Source organism: Nerophis ophidion, linkage group LG05 (genome assembly GCF_033978795.1).
Source record: "Nerophis ophidion isolate RoL-2023_Sa linkage group LG05, RoL_Noph_v1.0, whole genome shotgun sequence".
In the NCBI taxonomy this organism is placed as follows: Eukaryota; Metazoa; Chordata; class Actinopteri; order Syngnathiformes; family Syngnathidae; genus Nerophis; species Nerophis ophidion.
In genome coordinates this window covers 62,547,590-62,567,522 of record NC_084615.1, presented here as the reverse complement: position 1 = coordinate 62,567,522, position 19,933 = coordinate 62,547,590, and the positions used below count along the sequence as shown (strand labels likewise).

The window sequence follows — 19,933 nt, the reverse complement described above, 5'->3', positions numbered from 1 at the left end:
CACACACACTAAGTGTGGTGCAATTTGTCCTCTGCATTTGACCCATTCCCATGTTCACCCCCTGGGAAGTGAGGGGAGCAGTGGGCAGAAGCGGTGCCGCGCCCGGGAATCATTTATGGTGAATTAACCCCCAATTCCAACCCTTGATGCTGAGTGCCAAGCAGGGAGGCAATGGGTCCCTTTTTTTTATAGTATGACTCGGCCGGGGTTTCAACTCCCAACCTACCGATATCAGGGCAGACACTCTAACCACTAGGCCACTGAGTAAGTGTACTGAAATGTAGTTTGAATTGATTTACGTGGACCCCGACTTAAACAAGTTGAAAAATGTATTCGGGTGTTACCATTTAGTGGTCAATTGTACGGAATATGTACTGAACTGTGCAATCTACTAATACAAGTTTCAATCAATCAATCATGAAATGCTAAATGTTGGTATAGTTAGAAAAGTTAACATACTTTCAAATAGGTACAGAGTAACAGCATCCATGGTTTTAGCTGTAAATATTAAAAATGAGCTAAAAGTAACGAAATCCATGTTTAGAAGGTTAATAAGTACAAGAATAGCTCAAATGCTACAAAAAAAACATTGGGATGCTAATGTTAGCGAGCATGCTAACAAGGGAACAGCTAGTATACTTCTAATATTGTGCTAAGTAACGAAATCCATGATTATTAGGTTAAAAAGTAAAAGAAAAACAGCTAAAAATGCTAGCAAAAAACATTTGCACGCTAACATTGACATGCTGACAGGGGAACAGCTGGTATATTTTTGAAATGGTGTCAGGTAACAACAGTCATAATAAATTAACATTAAACATGCACTTGTATCTTTACTTAAGGGATTGGAAGAGACATGCAGACAGCACCTTTTTTACCTTGCTACAAATTACTATTTTTTTAATAGTGTTTTTTAGCTTGTTCATTAAAAGGCTGGTACTTTCAACTTTGTTTGTCCCCATGATGACTTATTTTGCAGTCATAGTCAATTAACAAAACACAGACACTGAGTCACAAACACATGGGATTCTTTGTTTGGGCGCTCGATTCAGTGGAATGAAACGGACTAGTTTTTTTTTTACATGTAATGTTTGACCAAAAGATAATGGAGACTTTTGGCAAAATATAGTAAATGGGTTGTACTTGATTAGCGCTTTTCTACCTTCAAGGTACTCAAAGCGCTTTGACACAACTTCCACATTTACCCATTCACACACACATTCACACACTGATGGAGGGAGCTGCTATACAAGGTGCTAACCAGAACCCATCAGGAGCAAATGTGAAGTGTCTGGCTCAGGACACAACGGACGTGACGAGGTTGGTACTAGGTGGGAATTGAACCAGGGACCCTTGGGTTGCGCACGGCCACTCTTCCACTGCGCCACGCCGTCGTGGCGGGACGGCGTGGCGTTTACTGAATATTACTCAATATTCAGTAAAACTGAATATTGAGTAACTGCATTTTCTGAACTTCAGGTAAAAGAGAGCATCCTTAATGACGACATCTATTGTCCACCTGAGACCGCTGTGCTGTTGGCCTCTTATTCGATTCAGGTCAAACATGGAGACTTCAGGAAAGATTATCATGTACCAGGATACCTAACAGGAGAAAAGCTGCTACCCCAAAGGTAGCTATGGTCCATCCTCTGGATACAAACTTTAACTTGATCCTATCATCTGAATTCTAACCGGTGTGTTGCCTTTGCTGATAAAACCAGGGTTTTAGAGCAGCACAAACTGAATAAGAATGAGTGGGAGGAAAGAATCCAAGTGTGGCATCAAGAACACAAGGGAACGCTGAGGTAACCCAGTCAATACATGCCTTCTTGCAAACAGGTGTTTCAATGCACACGAATCTTCATGACAGGGAGGACGCTATGGTGGAGTACCTGAAGATAGCTCAGGATCTCGAAATGTATGGGGTGAACTACTTTAACATCAAGAACAAGAAAGGGACTGAGCTGTGGTTGGGAATAGATGCCCTGGGCCTCAACATATATGACAAAAACGACAAGTAGGTTCTCCACTCCGAAGGCATGATTACGAACGACTAAAGGAGAGGTGCATTTTCACACATTAGTCATCAAATGATGTTAGACTGACACACACAAAAGCCTGGGTAGTTAAAATTGGTCACACAGTGTGACCAATTTTAACACTGTTTGCTACAATTTAAATGTGTCGCTTGTCAACACTGGATTTAGAGAGAGACAACATTCACACTAATTCTACTTTGCCTTAAAATTGTTTTTCTTTTGGTATTATTCTTCAGCTGCACATTATCCAAACACCAATAAGCATACCCAAAGGGTTCATTCACAGTCAAAGAACATGCGCAATGTGCAACTTTTTTGTGACCTATTACTTGTCCAACCCAAACACTTATAGTTTCTGTGATATTGGAAGATCAAATGTTAGTCAATTAGTTGATGAGAAATAAGGCGGTAATTATGGTGTTATGGTAAATGGATTTGTTTCCGACATGCTCAACAATGATTACATTCAGAAAATGACAAACATCCAATTAGAAAGCTCCATTGACATTTCTATACTACTTGCCGCCTCTGAGTGCATATTTGCATGACATCTGGGGATTGATATGGTACTTTATGATGTACACACCATAGGAGTTGGGAAATTGTGTTAGATGTAAATATTAACGGAATACATCCATTCATCCATCCATTTTCTACCGCCTATTCCCTTTTGGGATACAATGATTTTCAAATCCTTTTCAACCCATATTCAGTTGAATGCACTACAAAAACAAGATATTTGATGTTCAAACTCATAACTTTATTTATTTTTTGCAAATAAAAATGATCTTAGTATATCATGGCTGCAACACATGCCAAAGTAGTTGGGAAAGGGCATGTTCACCACTGTGTTACATCACCTTTTCTTTTAACAACACTCAATAAACGTTTGAGAACTGAGGAGACACATTTTTGAAGCTTTTCAGGTGGAATTCTTTCACATTCTTGCTTGATGTACGTCTTAAGTTGTTCAACAGTCCGAGGTCTCTGTTGTCGAATTTTAGGCTTCAAAATTTTCAGTGGGAGACAGGTCTGGACTACAGGTGGGCCTGTAGCATCCGGACTCTTTTACTATGAAGCCAGGCTATTGTAACACGTGGTGTGGCATTGTCTTGCTGAAATAAGCAGGGGCGTCCATGATAACATTGCTTGAATGGCAATATATGTTGCTCCAAAACTTGTATGTACCTTTCAGCATTAATGGTGCCTTCGCAGATGTGTAAGTTACCCATGCCTTGGGCACTAATTCACCCCCATACCATCACAGATGCTGCCTTTTGAACATTGCGCCTATAACAATCCGGATGGTTCTTTTCCTCTGTTCCTGAGGAGACAAATGTCCTTAGTTTCCAAAAACAATTTGAAATGTGGACTCGTCAGACCACAGAACACTTTTCCACTTTGTATCAGTCCATCTTAGATGATCTCGGGCCCAGGGAAGCCGGCGGCGTTTCTGGATGTTGATGATAAATGGCTTTTGCTATCATAGTGGAGCTTTAACTTGCACTTACAGATGTAGCGACAAACTTTATTTAGTGACAGTGGTTTTGTGAAGTCTTCCTGAGTCCATGTGGTGATATCCTTTAGAGATTGATGTCGGTTTTTAAAACAGTGCCGTCTGAGGGATCGAGGGTTACGGTCATTCAATGTAGGTTTCCGGCCATGCCGCTTACGTGGAGTGATTTCTCCAGATTCTCTGAACCTTTTGATGATATTGTGGACAGTAGATGTTGAAATCCCTAAATTTCTTGCAATTGTACTTTGAGAAACGTTCTTAAACTGTCTGACTATTTGCTCAGGCAGTTGTGGACAAAGGGGTGCACATTTTTTGGGAAGCTGTTTTTATACCCAATCATGGCACCCACCTGTTCCCAATTAGCCTGCACACCTGTGGGATGTTCCAAATAAGTGTTTGATGAGCATTCCTCAACTTTATCAGTATTTATTGCCACCTTTCCAAACTTCTTTGTCTCGTGTTGCTGGCATCAAATTCTAAAGTTAGAGATTATTTGCAAAAAAAGAAATGTTTATCAGTTTGAACATCAAATATGTTGTCTTTGTAGCATATTCAACTGAATATGGGTTGAAAATGATTTGCAAATCATTGTATTCCATTTATATTTACATCTAATACAATTAACTTCCCAACTCATATGGAAATGGGGTTTGTATTAACTGTTATAGCCTCTCAGCATTAACACATGAGGGCACAACAGTTTATAGTTTTCAATTAATTAAACTAAAATCGGACAAACACATTCTAAACAATAATCATGGGTTTGTTTTTACCATGTAACATGTTGTTTTTCTGGTGTGTCTTATAATAAGGTATTCCAATCTTCTACAGGTTGACTCCAAAGATTGGCTTCCCCTGGAGTGAGATCAGAAATATTTCCTTCAATGACAAGAAGTTTGTCATTAAGCCAATTGACAAAAAGTCTCCGGTATGCAATGGTGCAGTAAAGATTTATACAGTTTATATGCAATACATATTTACAGCCTGGTCAATTAGGATGTTTATTGCAAGGGGAAATAACAGGTAAATAAAATGTGAAGCTGTGAGCTGTGTTAAGTTAAAGTTAAAGTACCAATGATTGTCACACACACACTAGGTGTGGTGAAATTTGTCCTCAGCATCTGACCCATTCCCTTAATCGGGCCCCTGACACGGTTGAATGTTTAGTAGTCAGTATCATGAATATTTTTTTGACATTTTAAAAGCTTTTTCACAAATACAGTCAGAAGCCTAATGACTTCTCTTCAGACATACTAAGTTTTTTGCTGTGCCTATAAACAGCTGTAGAATGTTACCAGGGAAATTATCTGTTTTCAAAATGTGTAAATCACAGTTTAAAATGTCATTATTGCATTAATCAGTATTTCTATTTTACAGAGACCTATTAATGTCCAGGAAATGTGCACTAAAAATAACTTCAAAGTGTGTCAGAAAAGTCCCAGGACTGATGTTGAGTTAGGCATTGTTTGAATTTGGACGATCCCGGTTCCTATTCCGGGTCTTCGTTTCAATTCTGGTTCCCAACAATTCTCGATTCCGATTTTTTTGAGAAGTAGGGTCAAAAATGTACTATTGTCATTTGGTCTGTATTTAGGCAGTATACAGTATAAATTTAAATTCTTCGAACTTGAATATATGTTATGAAGTTCCTGTTCACAAGGGTACACTTTCACCAAAGTTTCACTTTACTGTTGACAAATCTAATAATAATTTACACATTCACAGAAATAGGTATTACAATCAGGGTTTTATGCTGCCAATTCCGATCACCTGTGAATGATATTTACCAATACCGATCACATATAGTAATCCATCCATCCATTTTCTACCGCTTATTCCCTTTGGGGTTGTGGGGGTGCTGGTGCCTATCTCAGCTACAATCGGGCGGAAGGTGGAGTACACCCTGGACCAGACATATAATAATCTTAACTTTTTAAATGCATTTATAGTGAATGCTTTTGACAGTTGAACAATATCAACACACTATTTAAATTAGGTACTTTTTTTTTCATACAATTGTTTGTTCAAAATCTAAGTCAATAGTTCATAAAAGTAATCATTTCAAAAAAGCAAAAATTACCATCCTCTTTAGTTGCTCCTAATGTCCTCCTGCGTCCAGAGACTTATTTCCAGCAATTTTTATATTATCCAGAGTCTCTCCAGACTCGTTTTAATTTAATTTTTCTTTTTATAACTTCTAAATTTCGGTTGTAACACGGTTCCAGCTACACTTCTTAAAGTTTACTAAGAACTTATTTCTTGTGTTGCGGCTAGCTTTGTGATTAGCTTGCCCGCTTGCTCTTCGTCTTTGTGTAACATGTTTAGCCTTGTCCTACATTCCTTCAGTGACACTAGTTGATGATACTTAAGAACTGTAGTTTATTTGCCACAATGGAGGATTATGTACTTAAGGAGTGGCTACACACGTTGTGTGGAAATAGACAATTAACTAATATCTTTTTTGATGGGCAGCAAATTCTTCCAGTCCGCAGAGCAAGCATCAAAAATAGGAATCAACGTATACAATTTGGATGATTTCGGGGAAATTTGAATAAAAGACCATGGTCCCATGGATGCAGGATAGTTCTGTACATTGATGCATTCATCTTAGTTTAGTCAGGAAGTTGTCCAAGAACCTGATGGTCACTCTGTTAAAGCTATAGCATTCCTCTGTGGAGAGAGGAGAACCTTCCAGAAAGAGAGGAGAACCTTCCAGAAAGACAACCATATCTGCAGCAATTCACCAATCAGGCCTGTAGGGTATCGTGGCCAGACAGAAGCCATCCATCCATCCATTTTCTACCACTTATTCCCTTTGGGGACGCATGGGGCGCTGGTGCCTATCAGACAGAAGCCATTTCTTAGTAAAACAAATTCCAAAATGCACCTGGAAGAATCTCAGACCATTAAAAACCAAATTTTCTCATCTGATTGGACAAAGATTGACATTTTTGGCATGAATGCCAGGTTTAATGTTTCGAGGAAACCAGGGACCGTTCATCAGAAGGCCAATATCATCCCTACAGTGAAGCATGATGGTGGCAGCATCATGCTGCGGGGATGTTTTTCAGCGGCAGGAACTAGGAGACTAGTCAGGATAAAAGAAAAGATGAATGAAGCAAAGTACAAAGATATCCTGGATTAAAATTGATTTTAAAAACACTCTAGGCCAGGGGTCATCAACCTTTTTGAAACCAAGAGCTACTTCTTGGGTACTGATTGATGCGAAGGGCTACCAGTTTTACACTCTACATTTTATGTCATTTGTAAGTTACATGTAAGTGTGATTTAAACAAGAATACCTAAATAAATACATCTATATATATATATATACATATATATATATATATATATATAAATATATATATATATATATATATATATACATATATAGAGAGAATGGGTATTTCTGTCTGTCATTCCGTCGTACATTTTTTTTCCTTTTACGGAAGGTTTTTTGTAGAGAATAAATGATTAAAAAAACACTTAATTGAACGGTTTAAAAGAGGAAAAAACACGAAAAAAATCTAATTTAAATGAACCAAAATTAACCATTAAATGAAGCAAAATATGACTTATTATATCTTTGTGCAAAATATTGGACACAGTGTGTTGTCAAGCTTATGAGATGTGATGCAAGTCTAAGCCACTGTAACGCCACTGTGACACTATTGTTAATTTTTTTAATTTTTTGTGTAAATGTTTTTAATGATAATATCAATGAGGGATTTTTAATCACTGCTATTTTGAAATTGTTACTAATATTGAAAATATTCATTATTGTTCTACTACTTTTAGATTGTACTGTGTCATGTTTGTATGTCCTCAATTGCTCTGTTTATTAATTGCTGTTCTGAATGTTGCTGGGTTGGGTTTGGTTTTGGAATTGGATTGCATTGTTATGGTGTTGGTGTGTATTGTTTTGTTGGAATGATTAATGAATTCATTAAAAAAAAAAAAAATAATAAAAAAATAAACGGCCAGCGGGCAACCCATCTGGTCCTTGTGGGCGCCGCGTTGGTGACCCCTGCTCTAGGCCTTCTTTGCCACGCCTTCATTAACTTTCGGAAAGATTCTTCCGGGATCCTCCACGGTTCTTTTTTCACGGTCATTTTGATGTTGACAACTTCTTTGAAGCACCCTTCTTAATGACCTCCTTGAACTTGAGAAAAACAAAAAAAATCACACGGAACAAGTGTAGATGAGTAATAATGTTGCTCCAGCATTGTGATGTTCTTCTCGACCAGGAACTGTCGGATGCTCAGGACAATGGTGAAACAGCCACAATTTATGCTGCTACAAGTCATGCCTTTTTTCGTGCACGAAACGAATCAAATGCAGCAAGATCTCTTTGTAAACGGGCCATTGATCGACTGGCCCTGTGGCAAGAAATCCCAGTGGACAATGCCCTCATATTAAAGAATGCAATAAGCAGCAACAGTCCTGAATTTTTTCTGACAAACCCTGTGTTCTTGACTTTGTTCCTATAATGTTTTGTATCAAGCTATCACTAACTGATGTATTTTGTGTCAAAGGACTTTGTTTTCTACGTACCTCGTCTTCGCATCAACAAACGCATACTGGTTCTATGCATGGGAAACCACGACTTGTACATGCGCAGACGTAAACCTGACACCATCGAGGTACAGCAGATGAAGGCCCAAGCAAAAGAGGAGAAGAACAAGCGGCAGATGGAGAGGTAAATAACATGACAAGGACTTATTTTTTTCTTCATGATTTGCAGTGTGTTCTTTGTACTTAAGAAAGAACCGTCAAGGGATGGAGTTGTTTCAGACGCGTATTTATGCACAATTCTCCTGTCAGGGCTCTGCTCGAGAGTGAGAAAAAAAAGCGTGAAAATGCCGAGAAGGAAACAGAGAAGATTGCTCGCGAGACCATGGAGCTGATGGAGAGATTGCGACAGATTGAAGAGCAGACAAAGAGAGCTCAAAATGGTCTGACAACTTTCTCAATATAGCAATTTTTTTCTGTTTGCGAACATTTAAAAAGTGCCTTTCCATATTGTAATATTCATGATTTGAGAATTCCCTCTAATACAGTGTATATAATAACTGTATGGGTCCATGCCTGTGCTGATTGTGGTGTTTCAGAGCTGGAGGAGCAGACTCGCAGAGCCCTTGAGTTAGAGAAGGAGAGGACGCTTGCACAAGAGGAAGCTGAGAGCCTGGACAATGACCGCAGAGCTGCCATGCAGGCCAAAGCCGCCCTGCTAAAATATTCACCGTCTGAGATGAAAAGTCAGGAAGATTTGGTAAATTTCTACAATTTACCATTATGATAAATGTTTGGATAATTTCTACACCTTTTCTGATATACAGCAGTACCTCAACTTATGAGTTTAATTAGGTCTGCGAAGCAGCTCTTAACTCAAAACACATGTATCTCGAATCAATATTGCCCATTGAAATCAATTAATATCAATTCAAATAGTGCTAAACCCACAAATCAGCACAATTTTAACATGTAACATTCCTTTAAAAAGAAAAGTTTTGGATAAGAAGTATTATATACAAGCAATACAGTAGAATGTACTTCAAACAACTACAGTAGTTTTATTGAGTAATAGATAGATATATAGATAGATAGATAGTACTTTATTGATTCCTTCAGGAGAGTTCCTTCAGGAAAATTAAAATTCCAGCAGCAGTGTACAGAGTTGAGATCAATTTTAAAAAAGTAAAAAGTAAATAATGGGGCTTTAATTGGAAACAAAATTGAGAAATATTATAATAAGAATAAAAAATAAAAAAGCAACAGTGGGAATAAAAATATAACAGTAAAATAAGAATATAACAAGAGAAAGTAGGCAGTAGTGACCATGTTATGAAAACGTATTGCACTGTTATTGTTTTGCATCCCCTGTCATCCTTGTACCCCCCGCCCCAGAGAGGAGTTGTACAGTCTAATGGCGTGCGGGACAAAGGAGTTTTGAGTCTATTAGTCCTGCACTTGGGATGAAGCAGTCTAGCACTGAACAGGCTCCTCTGACTACTGATAACGCTATGCAGAGGGTGACTGGCATCATCGCGGCTGTGTTGGATCCATTATGGATTAAACTTTCACAGTATCATGTTAGACCCGCTCGACATCCATTGCTTTCGTCCTCTCCAAGGTTCTCATAGTCATCATTGTCACCGACGTCCCACTGGGTCATCATTGTCACCGACGTCCCACTGGGTGTGAGTTTCCCTTGCCCTTATGTGGGCCTACCGAGGATGTCGTAGTGGTTTGTGTTGTGGTTTGTGCAGCCCTTTGAGACACTAGTGATTTAGGGCCATATAAGTAAACATTGATTGATTGATCCAGGATGCTCACTAGTTTGTCAACAGTCCTCTTCTCTGCCACCGTTACCAGTGAGTCCAGTTTCATTCTGATTGTAGAACCGGCCCGCCTGATCTGTTTCCCCAGTCTGGAGCTGTCCTCCTTACATTTACTGCCCCCCCCAGCACACTACCATGTAGAACGGAAACTATCATGTAGAACAGAAATATAATTATATATAAATATAATATAATAATGTGAAGATTTTCCTTTGGAAGGCATAGACTTCTGTGGTATTTTCTTAGAGTTGCTTCTCTTTCAAACACACCTTCAGCAGCTTTTCCATAATTGTATGGATGGATGCCTGCCATTTAGATATTTTTTTTAACATTTTGGGCTGACGTTACACTCACTCTGTTTTAGTATGGTGCAGACTTGCAGTGATATGCTCGTACTGCTTCGCCAGGTTGACTAGTTCTGATGATTTTTTTTGTTCTTTGATTTAATTATTTTATCCACTTCTTCTAAGTATTGTCCTTCACACTCACTTTATTTCTTCCAATTGTTGGAAAATAAATTCATGCTGATGCGTAAGACCGGATGTTTTGATCGGATCGTACGGGTTTCACTGCGGCATTTAACAATAACAATTAGTTGAGAGACAGCTCCAATATCAAAAACTCTTAAGTAGGGGCACCCTTAAGTTGAGGTACTACTGTGATACAAAGATGGTCACACCTGATGATGTTCTTTCATCCACATTGTATCTTTCCCATACACATCTGTCTTGCACATGGCCCTCTTTTGTGGCTCCCAAAGGTGAAAAAACACTACTAATAACAACCAGAGCCGGGCTTCTTTCTCTACCTTGAAGGAACTCATGAAAACTCATCTTTTTTAAGAGCATCTCCTACCATATTCTAACACCCTAACATACTAGGCAGTCCTCATTACGCAGTGCACTGCTTCAACAGCGACCTGTTTGTTTTTCCGCCTCCATGCAAGAAATAATGTCAATCTGCAAAAGGACTAAAGGAAAGATTAATTTGTATTTAAAATGTTACACACACACACACACACACACACACACACACACCTATCGTCACGACAGTCATACATGTGCACACATGGAGCACAGTGACCTGAGAACAGGAGCACTCTTAACTTTTTCCCCATTTGTGTGCACATGCGGATAGGCCATTGAGCTGGCAGAGCTTACAGCGAAAATCTCCCAGCTGGAAGATGCCAAGAAGAAAAAGGACGAGGAGGCAATAAGATGGCAGAAAAGGGTGAGAATTAATGATAGAACCAAGAGGCAGATAAAGGATGAATCATAAATGAGCGTAGAGGGGATGTCTGGCACTACAAAGTGAACAGACTATGAGTTATAAGATGGAAGGACTCAAACGCATGATGAGAATTTCTTAGTAGTAAGTCACACCGTAGTAAACCTATTGAATGCTTTGTTAATGCAAACAACATCATCTTTAGGGACACTATTGGGTTCAAATGTTCTTTTATACATATGCCACTTTTAGAAATGTCAACACACAAATTGATCATACACTCACTCACCTGCCGCTTTAGATATACAGTACTAAGGGTCGCCAACCTGTCGATTGCGATTGACCAATATACCTTTGGGACTCTACTGGCCAATCCAGAATTAAAAAAAAAAAAAAATGAATGCATTCATATGACATCAGTGCCACCCCCACTTAGAGAGTGACCAAGAGACCCACCAACAGGCACACATTGTAATCCCTCAACACGCCTGCATGCATGTACCTGCTCTCTTCAGCCCAGGGACATCCGTACACCAGGGCTCGCCCCAACAGAACTCGGTTTTGCCCCAGTTGAAATCCCAAGCATTTTAGTTTCCATTTACCGTAGGCAAAAACAACTTTTTTCACCCCAAAATTTGAAATCAAACCGTGGTAGCATTGAGGATAATCGTGACCTCCTCCTTACTTTCGCCCAAGGAGCTATTTAGAATTTGCACCATTTGTGACGTCCCACTGGTGACATTTACAAATTATCCATATATGATAGAAACAAATAATAAGACCACCCACAAAACTGGACAGCTTCGTGGAAGTCACTCGTCGTGGGTCCATCTTTCCAAACGCCTAGTTAAAGCCCAGATACATTTATTTGGCCACCCAATCACAGCACAAGTCTGAACTTATTTGTCACGCACCGAGCAAGGCCCGTTTTTCCTAAATCTACCACAGAGTGGCTACCAATCACAGTGTGAATGCAAACTTTTTTTGGCTGGTTCTTCCAGAGCAGGTGTCGGCAACCCGCGGCTCTAGAGCCGCATGCGGCTCTTTAGCGCCACTCTAGTGGCTCTCTGTAGCTTTTTCAAAAATGTATGAACAATGGAAAAAAATGAGACGAAAACCATACATTTTTTGTTTTAATATAGTTTCTGAAGGATGACAGACATGACACAAACCTCCCTAATTGTTATAAAGCACGCTGTTTACGTTAAACATGCTTCACTGATTTGAGTATTTGGCGAGCGCCATTTTGTCCTACTAATTTTGGCGGTCCATGAACTCATCATGTTTTGTTTACATGTATAACTTTCTCCGACTTTCTAGTAGTGTTTCATGCCAATTATTTTTCTGTCTCATTTTGCCCACCGAACTTTTAACGTTGTGCGTGAATGCACAAAGGTGAGTTTTGTTGATGTTACTATCTTGTGTGGAGTGCTAATCAGACATATTTGGTCCCTGCATTACTGCAAGCTAATTGATGCTAACATGCTATTTAGTCTAGCTATAATGTACACATTGCATTATTATGCCTCATTTGTAGCTATATTTGAGCTCATTTAGTTTCCTTTAAGTCCTCTTACTTCAATTAATATCTCTTGGCACACTATATGTCTGTAATATGGCTTTTAATTTTTTGTGGCTCCAGACAGATTTGTTTTTGTATTTTTGGTCCAATATGGCTCTTTCAACATTTTGGGTTGCCGACCCCTGCTCCAGAGCGATCATTTGTAAAGTGAGCTATTTGCACTTATCGTTGCAGCATTGCGGGTGCACTTTGTAGCCTATAGACCTCATTTAAATTTCACTAACAATAATTTCTGAAGTTACTATGTTGTGATCTGAAACAACATTGCCAATGTATAGTTATCTGTTTTTATTAATTATGCATATGGATGAAAACACTTGTTGTTGCATTTTGGATGTAATGCCTGGTTATCAACAGGTGCATGAGTGCTATCCATTGCTGTATCTGTTCCTTTGCACTTGAAACATTTTTGCTTTTGTTGCTTGTGTTATGCTTAACTAGTTTGTTGAATGTTCGTTGGTCAAATTCAGTTGAAACTACATTTATAACGAACATGATTGTGCTGTATATCATAACTGATTTTATTGAGAATATGAGAACTCAAGTCATTTAAATCAATTATTTTCTTTGCCCCCCAACGAACCAGTCAAGCCCCCTTTGGGGTGTTATAGCTCGGTTGGTAGGGCGGCCGTGCCAGCAACTTAAGGGTTGCAGGTTCGATCAACGCTTCCGCCATCCTAGTCACTGCCATTGTGTCCTTGGGCAAGACACTTTACCCACCTGCTCCCAGTGCCACCCACACTGGTTTAAATGTAACTTAGATATTGGATTTCGCTAAGTAAAGCGCTTTTAGTCCCTAGAGAAAAAGAACTATATAAATATAATTCTCTTCACTTCACTTCACTTTGGCCCAAGGAAATAAAAAATCCCGGAACCATACATTCTTCAGCCTCACATCCCACCAGTCTTGACACCGCGGCCATGCCCCCGACCACGGCCTTGCAACTCGTTTCGCAAACGTGCGTTGCACAACGTGCAGATCAAGAAAAAAAAAAAACATCAAGCTGCAGCAAAGAACCAAGGCTGACTTTTACGACGCATCAGACATTTTCCAACATCCAAGATACTGTATTACAACTCTCCTCTCAACCACAACCACCGTCGCTTGTCTGCATCAGGTAGAAATATCACAGATTACATTAATAAACATCTTTAACAGTCAAGTCATGATCGTAACAATCCACATTGTGTGATGATAATGTGCGAAACTGGTATCTAAACACAGAATGAATGTGAATTAATGATGGGTTCTCACTTCTCTGTGAGTGCTTTGAGTATATAACAATAGAAAAGCGCGATATAAGTCTAATCCATTATTATTATTATTATTATTAAGTGTTGCGCCTTTCCTCTGTGCAAGTACTCCAACAGCGGGTAATTTTTTTGTGTGTTATTAAATGCATGTTTATTTCCATTTTGTGTTGAGCTGTTTAAAAAAGCCAAATGTTTAATAAACATGTCATTGAAGCAAAATAGTTGTGCAGTCATAGTTTTAAAATCTTAAAAATGATACACACAAAAAAATGGTACACATTATGTATATCTGCGATTGATCACGATTAAATCTTTTAATCGTTTGACAGTCCAATGTAAACTATACAAAACAGTATACTATATACAGTTAACTATATCAAACTGGATACTATATCAATCAGTTAGCACAAGGGTAGATCTTTCCTTGTTTCATGGCTGAGACCAGTGATTGGGGGCTCGAAAAGGGCTCACTCACTCATACACACACACACACACACACACACAATTGACATGCAGCCTCAGAAAACATTTCCTCATTAAAGGTAAGTTCACACGTAAGCAAATTTAAAAGCATGGTAAAAAGTGAGACTTCCACAACATTGTGTAAATACTGTACCTAAGTTAGTTGTTATATTTGTATTGTATCAGAGTTTAAAAGTGTACTTAATGTTGAAATTTAAAACAATAGATTTTGTGAAATATTTCCCTGCCATACCTCACTTGTGTTTTTTGGTTGACAGGCGATGATGGTAGAAGCTGATCTGGAGAGAACCAAAGAAGAGCTGAAGACTAAGATAATGGGTATCCACATCCAGGATTCGGTTCAACCTCACATGCATGATCATGATGAGACGGATGAGGGCAGCGCAGAAGCGAGTGCTGAGCTGATGGCTCCCGACACGGTCCGTGACCGCAGTGAAGAGGAAAGAGTAACAGAGGCTCAAAAGAACCAGAGACTGCAGAAAAACCTGAAGGCAAGTACATTTCAATATTGAAATATTTTGAATAAGTCTGGCACACTGGTATGGATACTTACATATTTTAGTCCATCGTTAAAATGTGTTCGAAAAGATATTCTCCAGGTCATGTCCCAGCAAGAGTGTATTATTGTCAAAAAAACTGCACGCGACACAAATGTGCAAGTGCTTTGTGTTGCCATTATGCACTTTTTCACGTAATTAAGTTATTTGCAATCATATTTAACATATACCATATACACAAAGTAGAAAACGAGTACTTGACTGCAAAATATGCTGTCTAAATGTGTGGTCCCACAAAATTGCAACACAACACATAAAACAAAGGTAAGTAAAACACACAGTAACTACTGCGATACTGTGAGGTCGGAATAATAAACATTAACTAACACTATATACATCATAAAAAACTGTGTACTGTACAAATTCCAACACAAAGGATGATGGTAACTGTAACTCCCTTGACGTGGCTGTGTTGCGGCCATCTTTGTCAGGGCAATGTTCAAATTCAATACGATGCATGTAGAATGAAAATAAATCATAACTGGCTAATTTTTCGACCAATTTTGATGTGGTTTACTTTATTGTCAACATCAAAAGGTGTGCTATCAATGCAAAAAACATGTAATTAAAAAAAGTTCCAAAAATGATTCTGACCGATGAAACTTTATTTTTATCCTAAAGGGGCATGTCGGTGCTTGACTTTAGTGTCCCAGAAGTAATTCCTGAATAAACTGCTTTTTTCCATGCACCATAATTACTGAAGTTATGTATTTATTGTTTACATATACAGTGTAGGCTGTTTTTTGTTAGCCAGTATAGAAATACAGTAGTCTTTGTGTGTGAGTATTTTGCTTACTGGTTTCTCGCCCTATTATCTATATCAAACCGTCAGTGAAGACAGTCTTGTGTGTAACGTCTCTCACGTCTGTGACTTCACGGTAACAATCAGGTTAAAACAAGAGCAGCAAGCATTGTCACATAAACCTATATCTCTTTGAATTAAGTATAATTAAGACTGTCACATAATTTAAATGTGTTAGATATATGTTTATAACTGTAAATCGGATCATTGACATCTGAGCCAAGGATGTCGTTGTGGCTTGTGCAGCCCTTTGAGACGCTTGTGATTAAGGGCTTTATAAATCAACCTTGTTTGAACTTTGATTGATATTACTCTAGCTCAGTTCTCCAAACCAAATTTCAGCTTGTCACATCAGTTCATTTCACTTTCAAAATGCACTAAGACTACCAAATCACTTCATACATGTCTCAAATCAACTCATTCTTCCAAAACACTAACAAAGGTTGACAGACAACAAACTTTTTCACCCACAAAACAATGACCTAAAAAACACTAACAACAGGTAGCATTTTACAATGTTTGCTTGTGTAAACCAAGGACATCTGTGTTTAAAATTCACAGAAAAATATATGTTATTGGAATGAATCTGACATGATGCAGAATGCTTCAGTATATTTTATGTCTTTTTGTAATTTTTTTTTTGCACTGAGTAATTCCAAAATACAATAATTTGTATACACACCATCCACTGATTCAGTTACAATAGTAATTCTAATCTGTTCAGTCTACAATCTACAATGGGAATCAGCGGTTGTTGGTCCAATTGTTTTTATAGCATCTAAATTTATGATTTAAAATATATTTCAATAAAATAATACTGTAGAATTGTAGCAAATTGCTGTCTTATTTAAGTTTGTATCATGTTATTGTTTTGAACTTAAGTTTAACTGTTTTGAAAACAGTATGTAAGCATGTGTAAATTGGCCTGTAAGTACACAGAGTTTTAGCGGTTGTTGTGTCGAAGTGAGAAAACAAGTAATGTAATTTGAAAGATGTGGTCATTGAATGCATTTGTGCCAAAGCAATGATAACTGATCCTCAATTGATCCCATTTATAGTCCTGTTGTGCTCACTGTGTGAAGAGTTTTAAAAAGTGACGTAAGTATTGGGAAATGTGTCAGAGCGACTGTAAAAAACTGTAATAATGTCAATGACTTGGTAGGACTCGGGAAATACCAAGTCAATGACATGAGACTTGACTCGACCTGTCTTGTCTTAGACTTGAGCAGACTTAACACCATGGACTTGCAACACATTAAACTAATCCCACCTCTGATATGAGATGTGTTTGGCCAGGGGTCTCAGACACGCGGCCCGTGGGCCATTTGCGGCCCGCGGGACATTATTTTGCGGCTCCCACCTTAATATGAAAGTTTAATGTTAGTCCGGCCCGCGAGTTTTGTATGAATGGCGCTTGATACCGTTGTGTGAGGAGGTGTAGGAATCTACCAATCACGGTGTGGTATGAGGACCGAACATTGACGAGAAGCAGAGCAGAGAACCCCCCCCCCCCCATTTGCTCCAAACAGAGACGATTTTTGTTATTTGGGTCCAAAATGGCTCTTTCAAATGTTCTGGGTTGCCTACCCCTGCGTTAGTGGAAAAGCGGAAAATGATTGAAAGCGACAGAGACATTGCCATGGAGACGAGGGTTTTCTAACGTGCCTGGCTGCAGTCGCACCGCGACATCTGTCCGTCGGTAATAACATTCCCCGATAACCTGGACCAATTCAAACCGTTTTTTTTTTTTTTTTTTTAATTTAATTTACAATGCCTCACAGTTCTTAATCCCCATTTTGTTCATTTATATTTAGATTTTATTTTGTGTTGAAAATAAAAATAGACATATAAAAATGTTTTTTTTAAAGAAATCTTTTCTTGCGACCCAGCCTCAACCAGACTCTGCATCCAGTGGCCCCCAGGTAAATTGAGTTTGAGACCCCTGTGTTAAGCAGTGCAGTTATGATGCATAGCACTATCTAAGAGGTTGCACCAAATCTACAGTATTTGTGGCAGTCCAAATATATTCGTAGCGAGCTGACAGAAATAAACTAATATATGGGAAACACTGTGGTGATGCTTGGTAGTGCTTTATTACTGCTAATCCACTTTATTATGGGGTATACCGTGTGCTTTTGTGTGTATTCCATGTTTACACATACTGAACATGGTTTTGAAATTGGCTGTTAAATATGCAGCTTAATTGCTTCAAAATGTAGGAACCAATTAATAACTGAGTGCACTCTACTTAATAAAAGATTGATGCAGGCACATTGTCATTCACTTGGTTTCATTGATGTTACATATCTCATCTGCAACGTCTATTACTCCTACAGTACAATTGGATTCTATTTGCCAAGCAACACAAGATGCTGTAAGACGTTTCATAGAATCCCGGACACAGAAATGGATTTAATAACTATGGACAAAGGAATGTTTTCAGATTGGGAATGAGTAGAGAACCGTGTAGTGGTAAGGCTTCTGAATAGTCTCAGCTGTGAGGATTTCATTTGGTCTGTTTTTGTTCTCTTTCAGTTCCTGAGCACTGAGCTTGCTCGAGCTGTAGATGAGAGCAAAAAGACCCCCAATGACCTGATCCACGCTGAGAATGTGAAGGCGGGTCGTGACAAATACAAGACCCTTCGTCAGATCCGTCAGGGCAACACCAAGCAACGCATTGATGAATTTGAGTCCATGTGAGAGAAGTCCAATGAATAAGGAGGATGGCTACGTAATTGAATTGGATCAAAAATGTATAATCACTATTAGTAATAATTTATCTAAGAGACGGATTAAGAGCCGGAACACAACAAATAATATCATAACATTTAATATTCTTGATTTTCAATGTTTTTTTTTTTTAATGAATACTATTCATACAGTATTAGTCAAAACTAAGCATTATCGTTCCATTAAAGGCATCATTTCTCATACAAGTCTTGTATTGGATCTTTTTGTGTAAGTGTATGTTATTAATTTCTAGGTTTTAGACTGTCCTGACATTAGAGTTATAATTGTTCTTCTCACTAAATGCTAATTGAATTTTTTTTTTTGTCGCCAATAAAATCTGTTCAATGACAGTGTTTCACAGTTTCCATATGAACGGGTTTGCATCACCTTTGATGTGGCAAATAATGTGCAGTGAAATCATCACCTTCGAAGAGATGTTGGTTAATATAAAACTTATGAGTAACTTGTTCCGTCTTTGTTGTTGTAAAACTCCAAATTATTGCTTGTGCTCTTTTGTAGAGGACATTCATTACCGGCATTAAGTAACCCTTGTTTTTGCTGAAAAGCTCGTTTTCTAGTTTATCATCTTCCTGTCGTCGCACTCTTTTGCTTCCTACAGTCTTTCCTGTTTGATGGTTATGAGCATTTATTATCAAAGTTGGACTTTGGTGTTAGCTTTCACTGTTATGCTGATGACACCCAACTCTACATGCCCCTAAAGCTGACCAACACGCCGGACTGTAGTCAGCTGGAGGCTTGTCTTAATAAAATCAAACAATGGATGTCCGCTAATTTTTTGCAACTTAACGCCAAAAAAAAGGAAATAATGATTATCGGTCCTGCTAGACACCGACCTTTATTTAATAATACAACTGTAACATTGGACAACCAAATAATAAAACAAAGCGACTCGGTAAAGAATCTGGAAATTATCTTCGACCCAACTCTTTCCTTTGAGTCACACATTAAAAGCGTTACTAAAACGGCCTTCTTTTATCTCCGTAATATCGCTAAAATTCGCTCCATTTTGTCCACTAAAGACGCTGAGATCATTATCCATGCGTTTGTTATGTCTCGTCTCGATTACTGTAACGTATTATTTTCGGGTCTCCCTATGTCTAGCATTAAAAGATTACAGTTGGTACAAAATGCGGCTGCTAGACTTTTGACAAGAACAAGAAAGTTTGATCATATTACGCCTATACTGGCTCACCTGCACTGGCTTCCTGTGGACTTAAGATGTGACTTTAAGGTTTTATTACTTACGTATAAAATACTACACGGTCTAGCTTCATCCTATCTTGCCGATTGTATTGTACCATATGTCCCGGCAAGAAATTTGCGTTCAAAAGACTTCGGCTTACTAGTGATTCCTAAAGCCCAAAAAAAGTTTGCGGGCTAT

At 38.5% G+C, this 19,933-nt stretch overlaps 1 protein-coding gene across 5 annotated transcripts in view; it reads left to right on the top strand.

The window, feature by feature from the left end:
• The window catches only part of LOC133553483 (moesin-like), a 34,999-nt gene extending 16,003 nt beyond the window's left edge, over positions 1–18,996 (top strand). For 3 of the 5 annotated variants that reach the window (XM_061901728.1, XM_061901727.1, XM_061901729.1), the window contains 10 exons: positions 1,480–1,631; positions 1,722–1,805; positions 1,871–2,017; positions 4,387–4,483; positions 8,091–8,254; positions 8,380–8,510; positions 8,667–8,827; positions 11,034–11,126; positions 14,700–14,933; positions 18,337–18,994. In XM_061901728.1, coding sequence (XP_061757712.1) covers positions 1,480–1,631; positions 1,722–1,805; positions 1,871–2,017; positions 4,387–4,483; positions 8,091–8,254; positions 8,380–8,510; positions 8,667–8,827; positions 11,034–11,126; positions 14,700–14,933; positions 18,337–18,501 — 1,428 coding nt within the window. In that variant the 3' untranslated portion in view covers positions 18,502–18,994. Of the gene's footprint in view, positions 1–1,479; positions 1,632–1,721; positions 1,806–1,870; positions 2,018–4,386; positions 4,484–8,090; positions 8,255–8,379; positions 8,511–8,666; positions 8,828–11,033; positions 11,127–14,699; positions 14,934–18,336 lie in introns of all 5 variants that reach the window. The other 2 variants (XM_061901726.1, XM_061901730.1) reach the window with 2 other exon arrangements.
• The last annotated feature ends 937 nt before the right edge of the window (positions 18,997–19,933 follow it).